This window comes from Parasteatoda tepidariorum, chromosome 1, assembly GCF_982258835.1.
Source record: "Parasteatoda tepidariorum strain Cologne lab strain chromosome 1, Ptep-v5.0, whole genome shotgun sequence".
Classification (NCBI taxonomy): Eukaryota; Metazoa; Arthropoda; class Arachnida; order Araneae; family Theridiidae; genus Parasteatoda; species Parasteatoda tepidariorum.
The window spans coordinates 94,333,629-94,360,703 of NC_141755.1; the positions used below are offsets into that span (position 1 = coordinate 94,333,629).

The 27,075-nt window shown below is 27.7% G+C and overlaps 2 protein-coding genes across 11 annotated transcripts in view; one reads left to right on the forward strand and one right to left on the reverse strand.

Moving 5' to 3' along the window:
• The window catches only part of LOC107441410 (amidophosphoribosyltransferase), a 36,974-nt gene extending 21,752 nt beyond the window's left edge, over nucleotides 1–15,222 (forward strand). The window contains exons 3-10 of one of the 10 annotated variants that reach the window (XM_016054653.4): nucleotides 652–913; nucleotides 3,441–3,521; nucleotides 5,980–6,060; nucleotides 7,507–7,593; nucleotides 8,177–8,404; nucleotides 9,700–9,827; nucleotides 11,734–11,955; nucleotides 12,969–14,180. In XM_016054653.4, the coding sequence (XP_015910139.1) occupies nucleotides 652–913; nucleotides 3,441–3,521; nucleotides 5,980–6,060; nucleotides 7,507–7,593; nucleotides 8,177–8,404; nucleotides 9,700–9,827; nucleotides 11,734–11,955; nucleotides 12,969–13,226 (1,347 nt within the window). In that variant the 3' untranslated portion in view covers nucleotides 13,227–14,180. Of the gene's footprint in view, nucleotides 1–651; nucleotides 914–3,440; nucleotides 3,522–5,976; nucleotides 6,061–7,506; nucleotides 7,594–8,176; nucleotides 8,405–9,699; nucleotides 9,828–11,733; nucleotides 11,956–12,968 lie in introns of all 10 variants that reach the window. The other 9 variants (XM_016054655.4, XM_016054652.4, XM_016054654.4 and 6 more) reach the window with 9 other exon arrangements.
• Nucleotides 15,223–17,638: 2,416 nt separating this feature from the next.
• On the reverse strand, nucleotides 17,639–26,967 carry LOC107441409 (xaa-Pro aminopeptidase 3). Its single transcript, XM_016054651.4, has 5 exons — nucleotides 26,675–26,967; nucleotides 23,710–24,672; nucleotides 21,788–22,029; nucleotides 19,978–20,098; nucleotides 17,639–17,911 (listed from the first exon to the last, which is right to left on the reverse strand). The coding sequence occupies exons 1-5, from the start codon at nucleotides 26,679–26,681 to the stop codon at nucleotides 17,733–17,735; spliced, it is 1,512 nt and encodes a 503-aa protein (XP_015910137.2). The 5' UTR covers nucleotides 26,682–26,967; the 3' UTR covers nucleotides 17,639–17,732.
• Between the last annotated feature and the right edge of the window lie 108 nt (nucleotides 26,968–27,075).

Genomic DNA, 27,075 nt, shown 5'->3' on the forward strand with positions numbered 1-27,075 from the left:
TGATTTAATGTTGAACCGTGATATCGGTTCCTTGAACCATAGTACGGTGTTAATAAGGTGTTTATTTGCACCATGTTACTGTTCAGGTGAGGCCATAGTAACGTGCAATTACGTTTAAGGAGTCTGATAATATGATTTATTTGAGTACCATGTTAAAGTTCTGCAAATTTGAATGATATTATGGTTCAATACCCTCCTAATTTTCAAAGAATTTGCTAACAAGCCCTGTGGTTTGTATGCTTTTTTTAAGCTCAGTTTTGTGTTGTTCCTTTATCTAAAAACGTAATAATTTTTATGTTGTTATTATAATTTGGTTCTGACTGGTGCAAGATAATCTTGCACTAGGTAGTTCTGGGAAATGTGAGCTATTCTTTTTACCACAATTTTTATTTTGTGTAATTCTTTTAGCTAAAAACTTTGTTTTGCTCTAGTTTTACATTCTTTTGCACTTTTTCATTGACGACAAGTTTTTCGAACGGGATTAGCGTTATTCTTTTCAGAAGCTATTTTTCTTCTTGTAAGTTTCACAAAATTGTGCTATTATTTTATTTTTTAATTGAAAATTCATTGTTTAATGCTACTTTTCTCCACACTTCTATGATTTTGCTTTATTTCAACCATGGTTCTAAATTAACAAGTCTTTTCTTTCAGATTATTGAGAAAGGCGTTGGCTTGTCAACAGAATCGGACAGTGAACTTATGGTTCAGATCCTGTGCATGCCACCCCCAGAACCAAACAATGAATGTGAAGGAAAACCAGACTGGCCAGCCAGGATAAAAAATCTTATGAGTCGCACAAAAACCTCTTATGCTCTACTTATAATGAATGGTGACACAATTTATGCTGTTAGAGACCCATATGGTAACCGACCTTTGTGTATTGGAAAACTGGTGCCACCAAGGGGCTCATTGGGTTAGTTTAATTAGTGTAGTTCCTTTTGTATATGATTTTCCATTATTTAATACTTGATTTTAAGCCTAAACTAGATTGCTCAGTTGCGTGATATAGTCTAGAATTTAATGCATGAAAGAATAAAATTTAATTCATCAAGTTATGCAGATTTGGTATGTACATCTGTAAAATGTGATTGTTGGAGCACTGTAGCATGTTTATTTCATATTCCAAACACAAAATTATGTATAAATCTACTCTTATTAACCAAATGAATGAATATTTTCGATCGGGATAGCCTGATCGGAAGGGCGCTGGGCTCATGTCCGAGAGTTCGTGGGTTCGAACTCCTCCGGCCGAAGATTCCTCATGTAGTAAATGGTGACTGATGCACGTTAAATCTGTCGAGTTGCAAAGTCCACCATGTTCCCATAACAAATAAATACCACTGGGGGTACTGAATTGGAGATTGATCGTTCTCTGATTCAGGTCAAAATTATGGTCTGTGGATGAATGGATGAATGTATGGATAGGTCTGCCCTATAAACGAGTGGGACGTATGGGTGTGGCAGAAGTCGAATTCTTGGCCATAGATGGCGCCACTAGGAAACAAGATCAATCACACCCCTCTGTCTTAGCAGGCATACGTCAACAACAACAATGAATATTTTATTAAATAAATCTTTAAAACTAAATATTAGGATATTTCATTTAGTAACTGTTTGTTATAGATAATAGATTTAATTTTTTTAATCCCAACAAAAAATATTTTTGGTCTTGAGAATGGTTATGCAATTTGAATAATTGCTTTTTATATACCTTGAGATATATTTTAATATTATTTTCATATTTTCTGTTTAGTTTCTACACTTTTGAATAAATATTTTTGACAGTATTTTAAGAAGTTTTTCACTATATTATATCAGCATTTATTAAAAAATATTTTTCACTGGAAATTTAAAAAATGATCATATTTCTCTGTTTCATTGAAATTATTAATATCACATAAAAAATGTTGAAGGTTTGGTTTAAATATGTGTGTGTTTGTTTAAGTAAATACTTTTCTTAAGAACTTTCTAAATATTAAATTTAATTAATCACATATAAGTTTGTTTCTTGAAAATTAGTGTTGCTCATTGTGCTTTAGTTTAGTTTTTCTTTAGCGTTGCTATTTAATTTGCTATTATGCTGAAATTTATTTTGCTTTGATTTTTATGTTTTTTGCTTTATTTTTATTTATTTATTTGCTGGCTTGCCATATTTTATTGCTATAATTAAAGTGTTTGATTCCAAAACCAGATATGAGATTTTCCAGTAATTTTTTTAGGAAAAGAGGAAAAGATTTTGTTCATGAAATTTTTTTTTTTGATTAATATCCACTTTTACTAAGCAGTTTTTACACACAATTGCTTAGTGAAGGTGGATAATATTCAATGTCTTAAAATATACTAACAAATTTGTTAGTATAGAATCATTAATCATGCACTATTTTAGTATTTTTTTTCTAATTGAGTTACATGTCTGTAAGACCAATTATGTCCCACTGTTCTTCTTAAAAAAAGAAGAAGAAAAAATTATGAAGGGAACTTTTTGCTGTGTCAAAAAGAAATCCAATAAATCCACAGCCCAGAATTTTTTTTCTAATTTCTCTGTTGCTAGGCAACCAAGAAAACTTTTGTAAAACCCTTTGATTTTCCCTGTTGATCATATCCCCATATGGTTGCTAAGCAACAGACTTGTCTCAGAAGAATTTTCTCTGGAATATCTTAGTTAGTTCCTAGACCTGAAAATAACCACTCTTCTCACGGCAAGTCAACAACAATAACGAGAAAAAAAAATAGTGATTTAAATTATAGAAGCAACTGGTGGCTTTTTAATCTTTTAATGATAAAAGTAAAATAACGCAGAAAGATTCTAGAATTTTCATTAAAATATTCTGTCTCTATTTAAAATTTTGATCCTTCTGAATCTATCAATTTGTGATGGAAAGATTTATTTGGAAGGAGAGTTCTTTAACAATTTACTCGTATATATTTCAAAGTTGTAATGTATGCATTAAATGTATTTTGCCGCCTCAAATATTTTAAAATGATGTTTAGTATGTTTAACTAAATTTTGTCATATATTTATATTATTTTTATTGTTGAATTAACTTTTTGTAGTGGTAAATTGTTTCTAATATGATTTTTATTTAAAAAATATAATTTAATAAAAGCAAAAAGTAGGATCTATCAATATCGTTCACAGATTCGTTAGGTTTGAGGAAAAAGCGGCTACTTAATTATTAAACTACTGGCCACTGGTAACTGACAGGAAATTTAAAATTTTCATGTCTAGTAGTTCTCATGTCTATTTAACTCGAGAGTGTTGTAACTCAGATACAGGATGCTAACCATATGCCTTGAAATTTAATTTCTTCCTTTAAAAATCCTGCAAAATTTTTGAAAATAGTAGAGGTTGGTTTAGAAACAAACACTCTAATTATGACACAATAAATGCTTATGTTTGCTTTGCTTTAATGCATTTTATTTTTGCATCCAAATTTTAGAAGATGAATTAATTAATAATAGAGACGGCAGTCTACAAAATGGAAATGGAACAGAAGATTATTCACTTAAAAATCAGTGTGGTATAACATAAGAGGTTGATTTAAATTACACTAACCATTGCATGATTTTTCTTGCTTTGTTTTTCATAAAATACTACTAACTGCATGCATTTGTATTGGTCTTAAATTGATGTTAAGGAAATAAAGTGACTTAAATTTGTACCAATCGATAATATGTGATATCAGATATCTTTTTTATTTAGTAAAGTGATGAATTTTTTTCTTTGTAACCATTTTATTAAACTATTATTTAACTATTTCATTGTTATTTAAAACTCACATGAAAGGTTTGATAGGTGAAATAAATTTTGAATTCTAGTAGATGTTGGGGTTGTAAAAAGGGAAAAAATTATTTTGTTTAGAAAGGTACTTTAACTAACTTGGTTTTTTAGACTTTATTGTGATATTTCAGAATTTATTAATCCTTTGATGCAGATGAAATGCCAGGACCACTTTTATATATCTTTTTTGATGCTCCAATTACAAACAAAAATCTATTTTGATATTTTTTAATTATTAAAAACAGTCTAATAGTTACTAAAAATTTTTTGTCCAACTATCAGAATTATATTTGCACTAAAATCTGAAAATGTAGTATGAAATGTAGTATTTTTCCATTCATATTCAAAAATATATCAATAATTGATTTGTTAAATTAAATATATTCCAGTGATAAATAACTGTTTCTCTTAGATCTAAATAAGGGCAAATAAATGAAAATTTTTCTTTGTAAGTGAGCCTTGTTTGAAAAATTTTACCTTTAAAAAAAAAAAAATGCTGCATTTTATAACCATAATTTATAGAATAATAAAAAAAGTATGAAAAATATGTTTAATAAAAATTCTGCTTCAAAGGTTTAAGCCAATAATAATCACATTCATTATGCATTTCTAATTGTGATATTAAGTTAAATTTGTTATAGCTTATTAATTTTAAATAATATTAAGCTCAAAATCAAAATGAATTTTTCTAATACAGTCAGAGGTACAAAATGCATGCTCTAGAAGAAAACATTTCATCCAGGAAGTGTTTAATTTTATCATTGCAAGCCATAGTGCTGAAGCCATCAACATTTTAATGCATTTTCAGATTAAAATAATTTGGGAAAATAAAATTTAAAATAAATTTTTTTAAGTATTTTAATATAAATTGGGAAATATTACAATTATGAATAGAAATATATAATGTAAGGATTGGATTATATACTTCTAATTTTTTAAAATAGGTTTATAGGAATTGTGTGAAGTTATAATTTAATTATAATTATTTTATAATACAGTAGGGAACCGATTATCCGGAACGATCGGGATCATCGCTATTCCGGATAACTGATTTTCCGGTTTTCTGAATCGCTACGAAAATCCGTTTTTTAATTGTTAAACCCAACTAAAAATATATATATTAGGAAATAATCTTAAAAAGAAGAAAAAACGATGAAGTAATACACTAATGATTATTTCCAAAATGATGGTAAGGTAAACATCTTTCAGAAAGAAAGAAAAATCCTAAAATCTTATGAGGAAAAAATTTTTTTATTTTTTAAATGGTGGGAAAATGTATCGAATTTCGTTCCGGTTTTTTGGTTTTCTGATTTCCGGATAACGGATTCTGTACTGTAGTATATTTCAAACTAAGATAAATGTTCATGTGAAATTTTTTAATTAATTATCAAATTCTTATTGTTTCTGAGGTTTTATTTTGTAATTTTTTTCCCTAAATCTTTTAATTCAGTGGCTATCACTTATGAATTGAGTTTTCAAATATCTTTCAAAAACCTTAAGTATGAATTGTTTTAATTAAAGCTCTGAAATTTTATTAATATTTCCGTTAGAATTGGAGTCAAGCTATCAAAATACAAATTAGTGACAAATATATGCCTATATTTCTGTTATTTAGAAATAGAGATAAATAAAATAGTATCTGATGATCTTACTTACAGTAAATTTGAATTTAATACTAATAAATTTAGCTGTGTAAAAAGACTAAATTCCATACATTTTCAATATTTGTAAAAGATAACGAATTAAAAAATATTTTAATTTTTTTCTCTTTTTTTTTATTGAATAAATGTTATTTATTACATAATTTTAAGTTACATTTGAGCGAAAATATTTCAGATTTTCTAAGTTAAGCTTACCTTACACAAACCACTTGTAGTAATACATTTTTATCAAGTTTAGCTGTTGAATGACTCATATAATTTAATATTTTAATTCTCTAAAATTTCAGTTATAATTTTTTATATTCGATTTCTAAATTATAATTTGATGTGCAAGTTTCAATAAAAGTATGTGAAAAATAGCTAAACTTAAAATTTGGTGTTTATTTTATTATAGTAATTAGTAAAATTTATCAATTATTTTATATTTTGCTTTGTCCTTTGTTGTAATCAATAAACATTTCTCCTCTGCTTTTGTTTTTATCTTGTTGCCAGCTTAGAGTTCCTCTATTAATGATTGTTTTTATGTTGTAAAAGCAGCTAAAGGTTTACGAAAAAATGGTGAGCAGTCTAACCTCGCAAATGGACATACTTTTCGCAATGGCGTTAGTCATCGAAATGGTATACAAAAGTTCTTATTATAACTAGGTCTTAATTGCATGCTAATTTGTAAAATGCTTATTGAAATCTATATCTGTTGATGAATTATTTCATTTCTTTATAGATGAATTTTGAATAAACAAATTAATTTTTTCATTTTATATCAATTATTTACATTACTTATTATTATTTTTGCATGCTTCAAAAAATTACATAAATTAAAACATCATAAATTTTTCATTTAAGATGTGACTAATAGTGGTAGTTAAAATTATAAATTCAGGAAAATCAAAAACTTCTAAATTTGGCAGGTTTCTGGCTCATTTTATAACTGTTTTTATTCAATTTTCATTACTTACTTTTTAAAGTAAACAAATAATGTTGAAAATCTTTAGTCTATAGTTATTACAGTTTACAGTATAATCATTAAATGAGTTAAAGTAGAAAAGTTTTAAGAAAATCTAGGAACTTTACTTGCCTAAGCATTTACAATTCTATTATAAAACGTTTTTGCTGTCCTTAATGTTAAAATTCAATCTCAATATTCTAGTAATCTTGACTTCTCAAAAGAAAAACTCTTAGGTCAAGCAACAAACTCTTCTAGTAATCTTGACTTCTCAAAAGAAAAACTCTTAGGTCAAGCAACAAACGAGGGATGAATTTACTTTAATTAAAAATTTTATGAAATCAACACTTATTTAAAAATAATATTATAAATTCTGAAATCAAAAACTTCTAAATTTTGCAGTTTTCTGGCTCATTCGATAACTGTTTTATTCAATTTTCATTACTTACTTTTTAAAGTAAACAAATAATGTGGAAAATTTTTATTCTATAGTTATTATGGTTTATACCATAATTATTAAATGAGTTAAGTAGAAAAGTTTTCAGAAAAACTATAAACTTTACTTGCCAAAGCATTTACAATTCTATTATAAAACGTTTTTGCTGTCCTTACTTAAAATCAATCTTAATATTATATTAATCTTGACTTCTCAAAAGAAAAACTCTTAGGTGGTCAAGCAACAAACTCTTCTAGCAAATCTTGACTTCTCAAAAGAAAAACTCTTAGGTCAAGCAACAAACTCTTCTAGTTATCTTGGCTAAAATTCTAGTAATCGTGATTCTAGTAATTTTGGCTAAAATTCTAGTAATCTTGATTCTAGTAATTTTGGCTAAAATTCTAGTAATCTTGATTTCTCAAAAGAAAAACTCTTAGGTCAAGCAACAAACTAGAAATAAATTTACTTTCATTAAAAATTTTATGAAATTAACACATATTTAAAAAAAAATAATTAATAAAAAGTTAAAATTAGAGTATGAAATTATTTACATTAAGAAGTATATAAGTTTAGTTTACCTTGCTTTTTGTAATCCTTGTATACATTTTCCCTTTGCTTGTGCTTTTTTGTTAATGTTGCTTGCTTAGCATACATGTAATAATGCTTGTTTTCATGTCCCTAAAAGCAGCCAAAGATTTGAAAAAGAAAGATGTGAAGTCTAAACCAACTAATGAATATGATACCTTACAGAATGCTTTTTGTCATTTGAATGGTATATGAGAGTTCATGTTATAATTTTTGTGTAAAAATAATAGATTATAATAAATTTAAGAATAATAAATTTTTAAGTATTAATAATAGTTTATTAAAAATTATATTTGTCTGTAGTTATAGCTTTGTTGAATTATTGTAACTTGTAAGGTATTTCAATTTATTTAAGAAGTAGTTAATTTTTGATTGCGCATTATTTTTTTGAATTGTTCAAATTTGAAACCCATTTATACTGTGAATTTATTTATAATTATTAGAGTGAATTATTAAACTTTGAGAGATATTTTTGTGACAATTTATTTGCAATCTGTTGTTGAAGTATTCAAGTTTGATAATAATAATAATAAGAGTAAATTTGTTAATTCAATACAATACAATAAAAGTAAGAAATAAACAAACACGAAACAAATAAAGTCTCTTTTCAATCTATAGTCCATGTCAGCAACTACAGAATTGAGTTTATATATTATGACGGATATAAGAAAATAAAATTTAAAAAAAAAATACACATACAAATGAATGTAAACATAAAGTAGAAATTGTATAATTATTTTATTTATTTATTAATGAAATATATCTTGCAGATGATGATGAAAGTGAACTAGAAGGTTATGTTGTGTCGTCGGAGTCTTGTGCATTTCCTTCTGTCGCAGGACGACTGGTTCGTGAAGTCGAGCCTGGTGAGATTGTTGAGATAACGAAAAAGGGTATTCGATCCATATGCATTCTTCCCAGACCAAAAGGGAGCAGCAATCCAGCATTTTGTATTTTTGAATATGTTTATTTTGCAAGACCAGACAGCATGATGGAAGGTTTGTAAATCCCTACTATCTCCTCATTAAATTCCATATAACTTGCTAACATATTTGTTATATTTACTAGATACTGTATTATATACAAAACTGCCAAGTCTCCTGTTTTTTAACGAAGACTCCTGCATTTTATGACTGTCTGCTATTTACCCGTATTTGTTGCAGAAATTTAAAAAAAAATATATAATATATATAATAAAAAATATATTTTTGCCTATAAAATATCTGCTGATGGCAAAATTACTTCTCTTATACCTCAACAGATGGTGTTACTGCCAGTACTCCAGTATATTGAGTGTTAATAGTTTAAGTAATTATAAACAAAGGTTTAAATAAATCTTCTTTAGATTATATGACTTATATACATATTTTTTACTTTGCTAATTGACTTACATCATGTATCAATCACTCATAGCCTAAAAAAATGTCGATAGTAAAATCTCCGTTATTTTATTTTTCCAACGTTGGCAAGGTATATATTTCAAATACATTATCAACTTGTTATATAGAGTACGTCAGATATCGATAAATTAAATCTCTATCCATCTAGATCAGTGTTCCTTAACCTTTTTGATATAATGGACCCCTTTTAAAAATTTTTAAGAAGTCACGGACCACCCCCCTGTGAAAAAAATAAAATCAAAAAACATCAAAAGCAAAAAACATCAATTATTAGAAAACATTTAATTTTATTATTTTAATAGTATACAAAATTTTTTAAATTAAAATTTTTAATGTGAAGGTTGCTGCTGCTTTTCCTTAATTAATAAATTGCATTGGGGGATGGTTTTCGACAAAGCAACGTGCATATCATGTTCAACATTCAATCGATTTCAATGTTATGTTTTTATTGTCACAATTGTGGAAAATCCCGCTTCGCAAAGATACACTGTAGCAAACGGAATAATAGCTGACATAGCTCGCTTTACAAGCAATGGGTAGGCTTTCAAACGTTTTAAAAATTAGTAGTCAGCGGACCCCCAAATTATAACTCATGGACCCCTTAGGGGTTCATGAACCACAGGTTAAGAAACCCTGATCTAGATAGTGAATTAAAATAGACATTTAATAATAATGGAAACACTAACATTTAAGTAATTTAGTAAAATTTTTAAATCATTTTAGTAGAATTTTTAAATCATTGTATTCTGTTTTTCTTTTTCTTTGGAGAGACATAAAAAGCTACAAATTCAAATGCATGATACAATGCAATGAGGAGTTATTTTTATACAAACGAATTTAATATTTTTTACTTCTAATTTTTATCAATAACTATTTGTTAATTACTATTATAGGTCAAATGGTGTACACAGCAAGAATGGAATGTGGTAGACAGCTTGCAATACAAGCTCCTATTGAAGCAGATGTTGTAAGTGCAGTGCCAGAATCTGCAACTCCAGCTGCAATTGGATATGCAGAACAAGTTAGTATTCATTTGTTTTAAGCTTTTCTCTTTATGCAGTACTTGTTCTTTATCAACCACTGCTCCATTTAAATATAAAATAGGTGTCAGAGAGGAAGATTAGGTTAACAAATTGCATGACAAAAATAATTCAGCCGAGCTATATGTTCTTCATTGGTGCATTTGTATTTTTCTATTCTAGTTTATTCAGTTTTTGAAATTTATAGCTGGTTTTGAATAAGACATGGCTTTTAAGACATGGTACAGCTTAAAATTATGAAAATGTTTTTCTTACATGTGTTTATTACTGTGATACAATACAATGAAGAGCCAAACTGCACAATACAAGTCTAAAATTAATGTATTCTCTGGAGAGTGTTTTATTTCTTAGTATTTTTTTTCCAAAATATTTTTTAAAATAGCATGTTCTGATAGTGATCTTTGAAAAGAAAGATGTCATTTTTGCTCACTTGCTTTCCAAACACTACATGCTGACTGTTAACATTTAAAGGTGTAAGTTATAAAATAATGATATTAAAAAAATAATTAATTAATTAATAAAATACTAGCTATACGTGTATTTGCTCACATAACAAGTATTTCAGACATACATTAATGCATTTATTTGAGTGAAATCAATGTATGCCACTTTTGCAAGATTTTAATACTTTACAATGACATACATATATCATGCTATATTGCAGATGTATTAAATAAGACTCAATTTTAACATCATATTTTTTAAAAGTTATGATATCATCTGAAGTTAAAATAAAGAAATAAATGCTATAGATAAAAGATGACAAACTGAATTCCCAACAGTGGCCACAAGTTTAAAAAAATTTTAATTCCCGTAAAATATTTTTTCTTTCAAACATCATGCTTTTGAAGACTTTTGAATAGAATTTTGTGTTATTTCACATAAAATTAAACATAAAAACATACATATCTGAAACAGATCAATATTCATCGTCATCATGAGGGGGGCACTGTCCAAGGGGTGGGAAGAAGTTGCAAGCAATCCTTTTTCTGACAATGGTTCCTCACTTATTAAAATTCCAAAATCTCTCTCAACTGCAACTATCCATCACAATTTGAGCCCTTCTCATCGTTACAAAAACAAGCCTTTTTACAGGATTTCAGTCACTCATTCTAAAAGTGGATCAATATTATTGTTTTAAAATATTTTTTGAATGCAATTAATTTGAATTGCAAAAATATGCACATAAGTATTAATCATTTACAGAAAAAATTGTCAATTGCATTAGGACTAAAAACCAACAAATTTACCAATTTCGGTTTACTTTAAGAGATTGTAAAGTTAATGTGGTTTATGAAGAATTGAGGCATGTATAATTGTGTTACACTTATCTTTTACTCTGATATCTAAATCTGACTATATGCAATATTAAGTAATTTCGATCATAAAAAGAAGTACTAAAAAGATCATTTAAAAGGCAAGCTGCTAAAAAGTTTATTATTGCAACATATTAAATTCATTAAACTATGATTCATATAACTTTTCATAAATTAAATGAATTCATAATTATGGATACACTTTTACTCATTATTTAACATAAAGTAATATGTTTTTATAATGACATATAGTTAAAGTTACAGTAGTTGTTTTAAGCATCAATATTTCTACAATTTCATCATAAACTGAATATTTATTTATCTATTTTTTTGACCATATAGGCTAATTGAAATTATACAAATATTTTCCATTTTTGTTAACTTAGAAATTTTGTTAACTTTTTAATTTTGTCAACTTAGAAACTTTTTTTTTTTTTTTAACACAGAATGAAATATAATTCAAAATATGACGACTTACAATTTAGCAAATAAGTAATATTTTTTTAATTTTATAATTAATTATTCTGAAATAGATGTAATAATTCAAATAATTAACAAATTCTTATTCCAGGCAAAAATCCCTTACATGGAAGTACTCTGTAAAAACAGATATGTGGGAAGAACTTTCATCCAGCCAAGCACAAGACTAAGACAGTTGGCAGTTCTCAAGAAATTTGGTCCTCTGAGTGCCAACTTCAAAGGGAAAAGAATAGTACTGATTGATGATTCAATTGTAAGGGGGAACACAATGGGGGCCATAATCAGAATGCTAAGGGAAGCAGGAGCAGAAGAGGTAATTTAAACAATTAACACACAAAATTATTATTTTTTTTAAAAATAATTTTTAAAAAAGGGACTGAATGTAGTAACTTTTCTTCATTGTGATGCAAGGCAGTAAATAAAATAAAACATAATTTTTTTTTTTAGAAATAAGGAAAGAAATAGGTTTGTTAAGGTTTATAGTTTAGTAGTTATGAGTAAAATATTTGTTTTGTCTACATAGTTTCAGTGTTTGACAAAGTGTGAGACCAGCTCCTCCCCCCAAAAAGAAAGAATCCACTTTAATCCATTGTTATTTTACTTCAGAAACAAAAAATTTGCCATCTAAACAAAGATTCCCAAAAATCAAAGCTGATAAACATATTTTTGATAAACATATTTAATATCTATTTGAAACTTATTTAACATACAATATATTTAAAAACATATAATGTTCACCTCTAGGATAAATCCCAAACTGACACCAATAGACCATCAATACATTTCTTGTGTGTAAACAAGAAAATCATATTTAACTTCTAAATTACTCATCAAATGGCCAATCTCTATAATATTGGGTGTTAGTTTTATTGTTGTTGAAAATTTTTGAATCGAAGCAAATGATTGTTTGTAATTGTAACAGTTAAGAAAAAAAATCAGTTAGAGGAACAAAAACAGTTTAATATTATTTAAAAACATTTTTGTTATTTCACTCCTAATTGTTAGTATTTTACTAAACTACACTTTTAGTTATAATGCAAATAATAATTAAACAATTCAACGAAGATCCAATTTTCCAAATTCTTGGTAAATACTGTTTTATTTTTTTAATATAACTTTTTTGAATTATGTTTAATAATATTATTTATCATACAGTGTGTATTAAAATGATCATCCTAAATTTATATTTTTAGAATTCTCGAAAAAAAATGAAATTAAAAAAATACTGATTAGAGATGAATTAGGAGTGAAAAAAATAACGCCAATGTTAATTTAATAATGAAGATTAATGGTTTTTAATTAATTAAGATAATTTTTCTGTTTTAGGTTCATATACGTATAGCATCACCACCTCTTCATCATCCATGTTATATGGGAATAAATATTCCAACCAGGGAAGAGCTTATCGCCAACAAATTGAATGCTGATCAGCTAGCTGAACAAATTGGCGCCAACAGTTTAGTTTACCTCGATGTTGCCAACTTGAAAAATGCAGTAAAAGCAAATTCAACAATGGATAAAAAATCTGAGAGACATTGTACAGCGTGTTTGACAGGAGAATATCCCGTTGCCTTGGAGTGGTAGATGCTCTTCAGAAATATTTATTATTGTTCCTATTTCATGATCTCATAGATCAACAATCGTACAATGAATTTCAGAGCTCACAACACATATATTTATTCTGAAATTCAAGATTTTTTTATATGTATTTTCAATTGTTTGTTTTAATGACTGAGGCTAAAGCAGAATTTTTGTATATGGATATTTTTATAAGTGCCATTTGCCCACCAGTTGGCAATTTAATTAATGATGTTTTGGACACTTGAGTGCAAAGGGGCATACATAAATTAAACTAATTCTAGCACTGTGATAAATGATATTGTAAAAAGCAATTGACAGCCTTAAAATTATGTCAATTGTACACAAGTACCTGCTTATATATGAGTAAGTCAATTCTTATAAATGTAGACATTGTGGAAGTAGTTACTGATTTAAATTACAATTATATATTACAAATATGCTACATAAAATTTTCGTAAACTATGAACAGCATACAAAGATATATATTTTCACAAATATGTATTCAGCTAGCAGTTATAATTAAATTGAAATATTCCATTCTTATAAGAAATTAAGTAATGCTTTCTATAAAATTTATGCTTTAAATTTAAAGAATAGCATTCATATTCGTATGTTTCAGATTTTAAGTAATGCTTTCTATAAAATTTATGCTTTAAATTTGAATAACATTCATATTTGTATGTATATATAAATATTATATTTATATTATGAAAATTTATTTGTAGGTTACTAAAATTTTCATAAAACTTAATAGGTGAATTAAGGTCTAATAGATTCATTCACTAAAGGCATAAAGAATATTAATTCAAGACATTCAGTAATAAAATTTTAATTTACTTATTTTTTCTCAATTACATATATTACAGAAACTTTTTTTTAACCCTTTTCTAAAGGCTAATAGTGGACCAAAATAACAGGCTTTGCAGGTCCTATATTAAAAGGTTAATAAAAAAAAAATATGATTTAATTAAAACTTAACTAAAACAATTTAAGAAAAATTTTCTATTTAGATTTAATATTGAGAATAAATGTAAACTTTATTACATTCTTTATTGCTTAAGGTAAATTTTTTTTATGTATGTATGCATTATAACACAAACATTTACAGAAATAGTCATATCATGCCAATTTAAAAATAAACATCAAAACTTTCATTGTGTGAAATTAAATAGTAAAGATTTAAAATTATTTTTGACATTCAATTTTAAAGAAATCATGTCTTTCCTGATAGTTTGTATACCTGATTATTTCTTAACTCAGAAAAAAGTTCTAAACATATTTTTATTAGAAAATTTTATTTTGTATCAAAATAAAATTTTCTATATTAATATTTGCTCAATTGAAATAGAAAAGATTATATATACATGTATAAACACAGATGTTAGATACAACTATAGAATGTTCACTATGTTAATTCTATGGGTAAAAACAAAAGTTACACAAATGTGCTACGTCCTTATTAAATTATTAAGTTGAAACTTATATTAACATGTTTTTAGAAGTAATTTTAACTTTCTCATAGTAAAATTTTTGTTTTAAAAAATTTGAATGTATAAAATTTCTTTTTTAACTCTAAGTGACAAATGATTTTTTTTTCCATAAATAAGATTCGATTCATATTAGTACCTTCATAGTTAATTAATTTGATGCTGTTATAATTACTTAAAAATGTAGCTTTTAAATTACGAAGTGAAAATTTCTGGAATGTTAAGAAACATCCTTTCTAAGGCATATTTTTAGTGGAAAGAGTTAACATGAATGTAATACTTCCATATATTAAAATAGCCCCATATAGTTAACATAGTGATATTTTCATACTTTTATCTATCAGCTGTATATAGCCACTAACCCATTATTTCTGTAAATATTCAGATATTCTATTGATAAAATAAATAATACCATATCTGTTATAAAAAAGATTACTACATATATTTTTTTATAATGATTTATTGCACTTATATGTATAAATTTTGTTTAATAAACTATGTTTTACATATAACGTTTGTAAAAGAAACATTCTTAGAAAAATTTCTCTCACTGTTAATTAAGACTATGTAAGTTATCGCCATTCATAAAATCACTGGAATATAAAATCTGTCACTCTTTTAAATCAAATTATTATAAGATTAAAACAAGTTACAGCCACCCTTTAAAAGAATATGATCATTTTTTCTTAAATTTAAATAGTTAGTTCCTATTTTCCACATAATCAAGGAATTCCAACTCTTCACAAATTTACAGTTCAGCATTAAAAAATATTTAAGTGAGTAAAAAGAGAGAGTGCAGGTAGATTGGAAGCTACATATGATTAAATTAACAGAATGATTGAATTCAATGAGATAAATAAGGCTGGATGATCTTGAAAAAAATTAACCAAAATACAGTTCTCAAGTTTTTGTTTTATTATGAAAAGCACCAATTTTTGTTAAAAAATACTATCAAATAATTGATATTTTGCCATCATGTACTATATTAAAAAAAAATTTGAAAAAATAACTATCACAATTCATTAATAAAATATAAACATATTCTTTTTTCAACTAACTTATTCAACTGTATTATTACAACAGTTATTTGAAATGGCAACCATCGATTCCATTGCATTTCATCAGCCATTACATAAATATTATCGCATTCAAGTCTATTCAATATAAAAATTTGTGCCATATACGCATAAGCTTCATTTTAAATATGGTGTTTAATTAACTTAATGATGTAGTTAATGTAATTGTTTTATTGCATGGTCAGATTAAGCATGTAGTATGAAACTTTTTCCTCAATGTATTTTATTAGATGTTCCAAAAATGAGACAGTTAGAAAAACTAATTTTGCAGAAATATAAGGAGATAAAAATTACAGTTTGTTGTGTTCTGCTTATAAAGTCAGGTAATTAATTTACACCAAGTTTCAAAATGAGTAGTAGTTTTTCAACGCATGGTAATGCTGACTTAAAAGAAAAACATTTATTCTTCGATATGTCAGATATAGGCTTCAGTTAATTTTGTCTTCAGACTGCGCCATGTTTTTTCAAATAATTATTTTGAAAACATTCTTTTATCCAGTTAATATAACTATTTGTTGAAAAACTTTGAAATTTAAAATAAATGCCTTGTTTTTAAGTAGAACGTAGTAAACCGTACATTACTTTTCTATCTTTGACTTCACAAATTGCAGGTCATTTTTGAAGAACTTATTTTCTCCCTTTAAAAGTCTTTACTGCCTATATACAGGGCTCTCAATTACAACTCAAATATTACTCTCAATTACAACTCAAATTAATTCATTAAATTTCTTGACATCACTGTTTTTTTTATTCAGATGGCTAAAAATTTTTAGCCATGAAAATTATATGTTTTTCAAAAGGACATTACTGTTCTAAAATTTTGTTTAACATATTTACTGTTTGTAATAATAGTAACAAAATAAGAACATTTGATGCACATGTGCTTTAAATTCATAGCTTCAATATGGACAAAAATTAAAATTGTTCTGGCCAAGTAAATATAATAATACTTAAACTTTTGTAATCTTACTAGTTCTTTTTATAATCTTTACATATTCATATAAGTATTAATATATAGAACCAATTAATTGAACTCTTTTAAAAGTCATCATTACTGTTTTTGATTATCGGTTAAATTTCTAATGATAATTTATCTTTATTATTTTAAAACTGCTCGATTAAAAAACTTTAAACTATTTCAGACACTAATACAATACGAAGTATTGGTTTTTCATTAAAAGAGATAGCTCTTTAATTGTTCTATACGCTTAGTTTAAATGCGTCTAAAAAATATATAAATGTTTGTTTAAAATCAATAGTTTCTATGCCAGGAAAGATTAATATAATTAAAAATATGTATTGTGGAAATAGCAGCCACTAAGAAAACAAAATAGAAGCATTTCAAATAAAATACTTAAAAATATAATGCCAAACAAATTGAACAGGGATCTATACCGTAAATCCAGTACCAAGCCACTAATATATATATCTATGCATCCATATAGTACATATAAGAGAATAGAGCTGGACTGGCCACATAGGAAGAAAACATGCCAAAGAGAATTGCATTGATTTGGTGACCAGATAGAAACATGGGGAGAGGTAGATCAAGAACATGGGAAAGTATGGCGACCAATGAGAGAAACAAATTTTATTTGGAGAGTTGGAATGTTACAAGAGAGATCTTACTGGGTAAGAGAGGAAGGAGGGCAAAGGACACGACCGAATGCAACTTTCAGGTGTAATGAGTTTCAAGGCAAAAAATCAATTATCTTATGAGATGCTAATGTTTGAAATAAAGGGAAAATAAATGTATTGAGTCGTAGCTTATGAGCCCATTAGTTACATAGTAACACTAATTAAAATTCAGGTTTAAAGCTACTTTTACAAAAATAAACAAGACATATAAAAGAATCTGTAAAACCAACTTTAATAAATATAAAACTAATTTAAACTATACAAAGAACAATAATTAATAATATGAAGAAAAAAAAACTGTATGAACTTCATAGCTGTACAATAGTTTGATCTTTGAACAATTTTTCTATCTCTTCAACACTTTTCGGACAGTCTCTGGTTAGTACTTCACAACCATCCTCAGTTATTAGAATATCATCCTCAATTCTAATACAGAGGCCTCGATATTCATCAGGTACAGTCATATTATTTCTTGATATATATACTCCTAAAAATTAATAATTATATCAAATAAAAAATTGCATTTTTAAATTACTTCTTGTTTTTTAATTTAATAAATTAATCAAAAATAAAGAAAAATAGAAGTTTTTTTATCTCTGAGGGTAAGAAAAATGTGTAAATGGTATATACTCAGTTTGTTTTATACAAAATCCATAACACAATATGAACATATAGTATTTATTAATACAATGGATATCAATGAAACAAAGCCTCTTTGATTTTGTACAATTACTGGAGATAAAAAAAACCCAATGAAAGTCTATATCCAAAACACATATCATTGTAAGGTATAATAACTAACTTCCGGCGATAACTAAACTCATTGGCGTGGCAGCCCATAGAGGGCCAAGGTCTACTGTGACCATCTCAGTTTTCTTGACCTTAGGCACTGGGGTGCAGGAGCAGCTGTTCCGATTGGGTGGTCAGCCGAACGCAGAACCCCCCAGAGTTTAGTCTCCAAGCACGCTTGGTACTCATTTTATCGACCCACTGAAGGGACGAAAGGCCGAGTCAACCTTGCCCGGCCAGAGTATCGAACCCAGGACCTTGGCACAAGAGTGCGATGAGCTATCCTGCAATAACTAGGCTGGAAAAAAGTTAAGTAAAAAAAGTGTCATGCCAAAATAAAGCCACTATTGTTAATAACCTATGCATCTACCATGTTTAGGGCTGCAAGTTTGTCGCGTGAAAAAAGACCCCAAGTTCTTGGAAAATTTTGAAAATTACACAAATTCTAAACATAAAAAAATTTATTATGTAAATGATGCAAAAGGCAGAAATTGCGCAAATAATAAAAAAAGCTTAAAAATACACAACAAAAGTATTTCTTTGAATTTCAAGCAATATTAATATTTTTAATTTAACAGTTTTAAATGAACAGTTTGGTACAAAGTATTGTACATTGTCAGATTATTCTCATTTATGCTTCGTCTTTCATCACTTAATACATTTTTATACTTAGAAAACGATCTTTCTGCGTCAATGCTGTTTTTAGGCACCGACAAACTTTGAATTGCCAATTTTGGAGCATTCGGTCTTTGATTTCCAAAACTCGATCAATTTTCCTTCACCAACGCGCAATAATATAAAACATAACAAATGCAATTTTATAAAACATAAAAAGAAACAGATGAGAAAGGGAGAAGAAATTATTTCTAATTGTCAACTAAGAGGAGGCTCAGTAAGGGAAAACTTTGGCTATGGCGGAAAATTTAATTTGGTTTTTTTCTTCTGGCCGCATAAATGCTGCTGATTAGTAACAAAATCCAGAAAGTCACAAACTACCATCTTCAGAAAGAATTGACGGACCGAGTTGAATTTTCCAGCAGGACACCTCTCTTCAAATGGCAAAATTTAAACATTTACGGTTTTGAATAATAAGTTGCATATAATAGAATATGCCAGCCCTTTTCCATGACCTGAAGTCTCAAAAAAATAAACAAATGAATAAAAGAATAATAAGTAAATAAAGATTATTATCAGTACAGCTGGTAAATACAAAATAACTAGTTTAAGTCTGTCACAGAATTGAAGTCTGCCATCATTATAACATGGCATGATATTGATGCCAGTGTCCTCCAGGGAATGGCATATCATATTTCGTGTTGCATATAAAAATAGCGGATATTTCGGCTGTAATCAGAATTGGCTTTATTTCAGTGGGACACTTTCCACCCCCCCTCTTTTTTACTTATTCTATTTTCCTCCTATCCGGGTAGAGTAGAAAATAAGTTACTCCTAGTAAAATATGTATTTGTTATACATTTTCTTAACATGCATGTTTCAGTCTCATTAATTTTCTCTATGTCCAGTTATGGCATGAAATTAAGACATACTGTATTGAAAATAATAAAATTTTCAAAAAACTATTCCATAAATAAATAATTCTCGACATTCGACAGATGCAATCAATGTTTTGTAAAACTATTTTGTTGCTTTGAAGAAGTTTTTTTCTTCACAGTAGGTAACTTACATAATCATCTTTTTTTAAAGACATCAAGACATGACCAAGATAATTTAAATATGTTTCCTCGTAAATAAAGCAATATTTACCTGGTTCAATAGTAATTACCATTCCCGGTTGAAGAGTTATGCCACGAGAAATAGTGGATGTATCATGCACATCCATACCTAAATAATGACTAACATGATGAGGACAGAAAGCAAAAGCAGCCTGAAAAGAAAAACAAAAATTTAAATAATGAGTAACATAATGCGGATAGAATACAAAAGCATCCTCATATAAAAAGATTAAAAAATTTAAGAAATAAAAACTAATAATGTATGAAGTAGGCAGTAAAAGAAACCTGAAATTAAAAATAATGAAATTAAATGATAATTGGAAATTAAACTCAAGATAATACTCTTCTAGAAGAAAGCTAGTTTTTCCATTCAAAAATCTATATTCTGCAGGAAAGTTGTACACAAATTTGTTCCAGCAAAACAAAAATTAAAGGTTTAAATAATAATTAGCATGATGGGAGAAAATTAAAAGTCTGAAACTAAAAATTTAGGAAGAGATTATAGTATAATTCGTTCTTAAAAGATAACTAGATGTTTTAAGACGCGACAGAATAATTGCAATTCAAACTAATATTCTTGTTGTTACATGTATGTGTATATATATGTATGATTGAAAATAATGCCATTGGCTCAAATCTAAAGAACCTTAGTGCTCATAAGCTGAACAAATTTTATTTTTAGTTGATTATGGAAATTGCTTTGCGTAAAATAAAATTATAAAACACTTCATGAGTTACATACTAATCTCTGCAACTTAGCTATTTATTACAATTGCAAACGTTAACTAATTAATTGTAAATGTTATTTTAAGTAACAGTAGCAAAGATAATACTTTCAATCACATTCTTCATTTCATCAACAGGCTAGAATTGATAGTTTAAAGGGTTTAGCGTTGTAACCTTTCTTAGAAAAATTAACTTAAAATGTACCCTTTTTCAGATAAGTTCTAACGGTTAATTTTGCAGGTCGAAAGGTCTTTCGCCATCCTACCTTTGTAATGAATTATGTGACCAGATATACTCTGTTCATAACTTTGTATCATTTCATGGCACAAGCTGTATCAAGATCAAAACAAACAAAAGTTACACCAATACACATTCAAATGTAACTAAACTAAACAAAAAAACTACTGAAAAGGACAAAATATGACTAATAATAAAAAAAGATGGAAATTTATTTGCATTAGTCTGCATTAAAAGGGGTAAATCAAGAATTATTATATTAAGTGGTATTTAAAAATCAGGGTTAGCAAATTGTACACATGAAACTTGCTACTATTTGTAAAAAGTTGCAGTAATAGTTGTAAGAGGATGTATGTTGCTCTGGTTTTGGAGGATGATATGTAGTTAAATAAAGAAAATTCACAAGTGTTATATTAAGAGTTATATAATGAAGTAGCAAATAAAAAATATGCCTCATGTGAAGTTTGGCTAAAATAACAATTATGATTGCGAAAGTTTCAGATTCAGGTCAAGTGGATAACTGTGATTTAGTGATAGTAGATAAGCGGAATAGTATCTTAGTAGATAAGCGGAATAGTATCTTAGTAGATAAGCGGAAAAATGAAACAAGCAAGTTGGTTAACACTTTTTGCACATAGTTTCTAAAATATTTAATAACATCTTAACCACTTTCAGCAATTGCAAATTTAGTATAACTAAATTAAATGATAGTTATAACATAAGAGTTATAAGAAAAGGAAGTTATAACATATTGGTGTAAGTTATGGTATAAAATGATGAATGATGTAATGTGACATACATTAAATGAAAATGATAAGTTTTATGTTAATTTACTTCTAATAAAAATACATTCTTTTTAAAAAAAATGTAACAAGTACCTCACTAGCTTCAACTTCAGTAAAATTTTCTGGAATGATGCGTAATTCTCCGAGACCTTTTCCTAGTTTTTTACACATAATTTTAAAAAGATGATCAAGTGATAACTTTGATTTACATAAAGTGATTAGTTGTTCTTGAACAGATAGTAACATTTCATATAGTTCTTTTTGTGGTCCTGAGAACTTTCCACTGACTGGCCATGTACGCGTTAAGTCACTACTATAACCATGGCATTCACAACCTGAGGAAAAGGAAGGAAAAAAATAGAAAAGATTACACATTAATTATAATATACCTTAATTTGATATATATATTACTATACTAATTTTGATTATAAAGATAAGCTGAACTATAATATGTGATGGTCCTTAAACAAAAGAACTAGATTACATTATAATTTATTGGCTTTACTTGATCCTGAGACCTTGCTCTCGGTATGCAAACAATATTTATTAGGTAAAACATTAGCAAAAATAAAGAGATTTGTGGGCATATGCCATGTAACATAACTTGTTTTTTTTTGTTGCCTAGTTTGCCAACTATTATTAAATAAAATAATAAATTACTAAAAGTTAAATTTTGCATGGAATTGTCTTTGGATAAAAAAATTTTATAATTGCATGCAAAATTTTTTCAATTCACTTAAAAAGATCTTACGATATGGTGAAATATGCAAAAAGTAAAATTAACATTAAGGGATCCAAACTTCGGTCTGATCTCCAAACTAAATAATCGGGACCATATTTCTCAGATTACTGTGCATATTGCCCACTTTACATTATTACAAACTATGAGCAATTATAGTGCATCTTTGGTAACTTAAATTTCTGGAAACAGAAAGAAAATTGAATGGAGTGATAAAGGTAATAATTTTTTAACAATCATGACTATTTATTATAACTTTAAAAGCTGCATTTACACATTTTTTTCTAAATAAATATCTTTGCGTTGGCATTCTTTTTTTGATGTTAAATTTTGCTTCCTAGATGATTACAGCATAGTTTTAAGACACCGTTTTCAAAATAATTAATCCATTTATAAAAACAACCTTTTATTCTTTTACCACAAATCAGACTTGGTTATTTAATCACAAGACAACATAATACAGGGTGGTTCAAATCCTGTCAGAAATGAAATAAAAGTAGTTTACATATTAGAGGTGGGAAATGAATATTTTAGCAAGGAAAAGACAAAAGCATTATTAAAATACATCAAATCACTAATGAAAATATCAAAATCTCTATTACTTTCTGAAAAAGCTTTATATATCTAAAAAACATTTTTGTAGTTCTTCATCTCACTCACCAATCAAACAGGTTTTGATGTTCTTAGTCTCATCTTTTTCTAGTGATGTCTTATATTTTGATAATGTTTGCTCTAGATTAAACATTAATTTGTGACTTTTATTTCGTATTCTAGGTTTACTTTATTTTTGGCAAAGGATTTGAAAATACATAACAGAAAATATAGATTAGAAAAAAAAAGAAAAAAACAAAATCTGAAATTACAAATGCTTTTTTTTGGGGAGGTGGGAGTTAAGCAGGTGTTTTTTTGGGAGGATTTTTAGGGTTAAATCGCTCATTTGGTGGAACAATGACGTAACTGATAATTACTCTACTTAGGTTGATTTTGCAGTAACATCATTGTTTCACCAAATGAATGATATATGATAGTATATCGCTCACATACTATTATATACTATATATCGCTCATTTGGTGAAACAGTGACGAAACTCATAATTACTCTATATAGGTTGATTTTGCAGTTATGTCATTATTTCACCAAATGAGCGAAATGGCAACTCTTTAAACAAGCATTCATTAAAACATAGTTAATATTATCAGAAAAAAAAGATAAATTGAAGGTTTTATGAACAATAATAAAATAAAACACAAACAGTAATAATACGTTAGTTCTTACCAGCATCCATTAAGACTAGGTGATTATCACTTATTATCTGGTTATTGTCAATGTAATGAATAGTGTTTGCTCTATCGCCTCCAGCAACAACAGGCGGAAACGATGGAAAGTCAGCACCCCTTAAACGACACTCATACTCCATCTTAGCATCCAAATGAGACTCTTGACGGTTTACATGAGAAAATCGCATAACTTCTTTCATAGATTCAGCAGCAATCCGACAAGTCTTCCTCATCAACTCTATTTCAGCATCACATTTAATGAGTCGAAGCCGATGAAGTAAAGACCGGGGGGACTCCATAGACACATTCCCCGTATGAACAGCCATGAAATCTCTCATTGTTTGATGAACTTGAAACGGAGACACATTAAGATAGTCATACCAAACACTGAATTTTTTATCCGACTTCAGAAACGATTGTAAGTAGTTTTCAAACTCAAACATGTATAAAGCTCTGTCAATTTTAAGGAACTCTACGGCCGTTTTCAAGTTCATCTTGCATCCTTCCCATTGCTCAGAATAAGAAGTTTGTTTCGGAATAAACATGGTTGTGTTGAAGTCTGGAAACTTCTTAGTTGTGGTATCTATTACTAAAATACTGTCTGGTTCTTTAAAACCAGATAAATAGAGGAAGTCTGAGTTTTGTCTAAAGCGGTAGGGGATTTTTTCTGTCATATAAAGGACTGATGAAGAAGGGATCACAATAAGGTGAGCTCTTTCAGTATCAGATGGAGAATTTTTGACAATTTTTTCTACAAGTTTCATCCTACGTTCATGATATACACTGGAAGTGAGACCTGGTGTAATTTCTCCCAGCTTCAGCAAATGGTTATGAGTCATGCAGGTAGGTTGAGCCAGTAAAACTGGCCTTCCTGATGTATGGAGGAAATTTTTTGACAGGTTCATTGGTTGAAAGGTTTTGAAAGCAAAATACAAATATTGACACCTTTGTATAGCACCACCTACAAGGAAATAATGAAGACACAAGTTATAATGTTGTTGAACACACTAGTATAATGTTCAATTAATAACTGAATACAGTATGTAAAAGAAGTTCAAATGCTACATAAAACTAAGGTACGGCATTCTATTATATTTTAGCATAAATAGTTATCAGAGCTCATTCTAGGCAGGGTAAACAGGGTGCAGGGCACCCTGCTGCCCTTTTAGTCAAAAGAATCCACCCTGTTGCCACCCCCCTGAAGTAAATTAGTACCTTGATATAATAGACTCCATAACCTTTTTGCCCTTTCTTTCCTCAACCCTTCTTTGTTTTCTCCCCAAACTCTACTATGGATTTCTTAAACTTTTGTTACTTTCAACTCCTTTTATTTAGTTTGTCATTGCTGTCAATACATAGGAATACATTTATATGGGAAAGGAAAAATAGCCATCACACCCCTTGTTGCACTTGTCATTGAAAGTTTGCAGTTACTTCCATTACCATTAAATCATAATTATTAATCATTTTAATTATTAAATCATAACTACAGAAACTTAAAAACATACATTTATTATTTTGTTAATATATGCATGCATTTTAAATAAATTACTAAGCTACTAAATAAATTTCTACCCATTAACTCAATATATATGTTAATTTATTAATAAAAATTAGTAATTAATATGATTGCTTTGCTACTTTTAGTAAAGTAAAGGAAAAAAAATCTTTTACAAATTGACAATGTTTTTTAATAGAACGTGCAAAGCCCATAGAAAGAAATTATTGCCTTTTTAGAATAATAATGCCCTTTTTTTAAACTTTTGCACCCTGCCCTTTTTTCTGCCTAGAATGAGCTCTGTAGTTATTACTATTGATATGTTACTTCTTAAAAAACAATATTATTTTTAAAGCATCATAAAGAAAGAACTATAAATTTTGTTTGTTTAAATTAACAAAAATTATATTTTTCATTTACAGTAATTCTACTTACACTAAAAATATCAGAAAAGACACATAAAATAAGTTAAGACAGAATTCTCTAGTGCAAATAAGAAATAGTGGGCCAACCAAATAAACAGGGCTGAAAGAAAAAAAAACTTTTTTTTAAAAGCCCAACCCAGGAGAGTTGTATTGGATTCTTTGGTTGTTCTATTTTTTAGTTTAATTTTTTGGTATAAAACATAGAATATTATTAGCATATAATCTTATTACATGGTATATAATTCTATTACTAAAGCTACAACAGCTTACAGTGTTAATTTTGGAAGATAAGTTAAACACTAGTTTTATTTTGAAAAGCTTAACAAACAAATTAAATTATTTTATTATACCTCCAAATTAAATTATTATTGTCCTTTTAAATAGTAATAAGGAAATAGAAATAAAACATATAAAAAGAGTAAAATAAAGCAGCACTACCTTTCTACTGCCAAGGATTAACGTAACACATAAAAAATAAATAAAAGAACAGTGCATAAAAGGGTACTTGTGTATTATTACGTAAACCTTTTTCGCCAACACTGTGTTATTCATTTTGGTATCTTTCAAATGTATCCTAATATAGTAATTGGTTATAAAAAATTGGTAAATACAAACAAAAGTTATAGTAAAAAGGGAGATAATATTTAGATATAAACTATTACCAAATTTATTTTCAGATTAAGCAAAACTGGTCGACGGGATAATACGTTAGTACCCATAAATGCAGTTCATGAAAGTTTTTGCTTACATAAAAAATTTTAAATTGTTAAATATAAATTTTTTATTGATATTAAAAACTGCTCTCAGGAACTGCTCTTTGTTAAGAAACGTAATTAGATATTATTAAACTATTATAAACTTTTCTTGAGTCTATACTTCAGAAATACCACATGAAATATGGAAAATATAAAACAATATTTTATATTGGAGCAATAAATTACTTAAAAACTTTTTTTAAAAAGAAAACCGGTTTGATGTATTAAATAATGAATTGAAGTTGAATGCGTATGTAAAAACAAAACTTAAGTTTGAGGACTTACTAGACATTTTGGCTCAAGAAAAAAATTCTTTTCTGCTAAGAAATTTGTAGAAGAATCTAAGAGAAAGAGTTCGTGTTTTCTTAAAGTTATTTAAAAGCTATAAGGTGACATTAGTGTAAATAACATTCTTAGTGCCTTATCAAACTGAAAACATGCCGTTTTATTGTTGTGACGTTAGTTTGTTTATGTCTGAAGTAACAGTCACGAACACAGTTATATTATGTACGACAAATAGACCGCTTTAAAAGGTTGATTAAACCGGGAAAGCCTGCTGGTTGGCAGGGCGCTGGATTGTCGCTTCTGAGAATGGGAGTTCGAATCTAGCCGGCCGTGTAGTAAATGGTGACTGGTGCACGTTAATTCTGTCGAGTCACAAAATCATGATAAACATACCTATATAT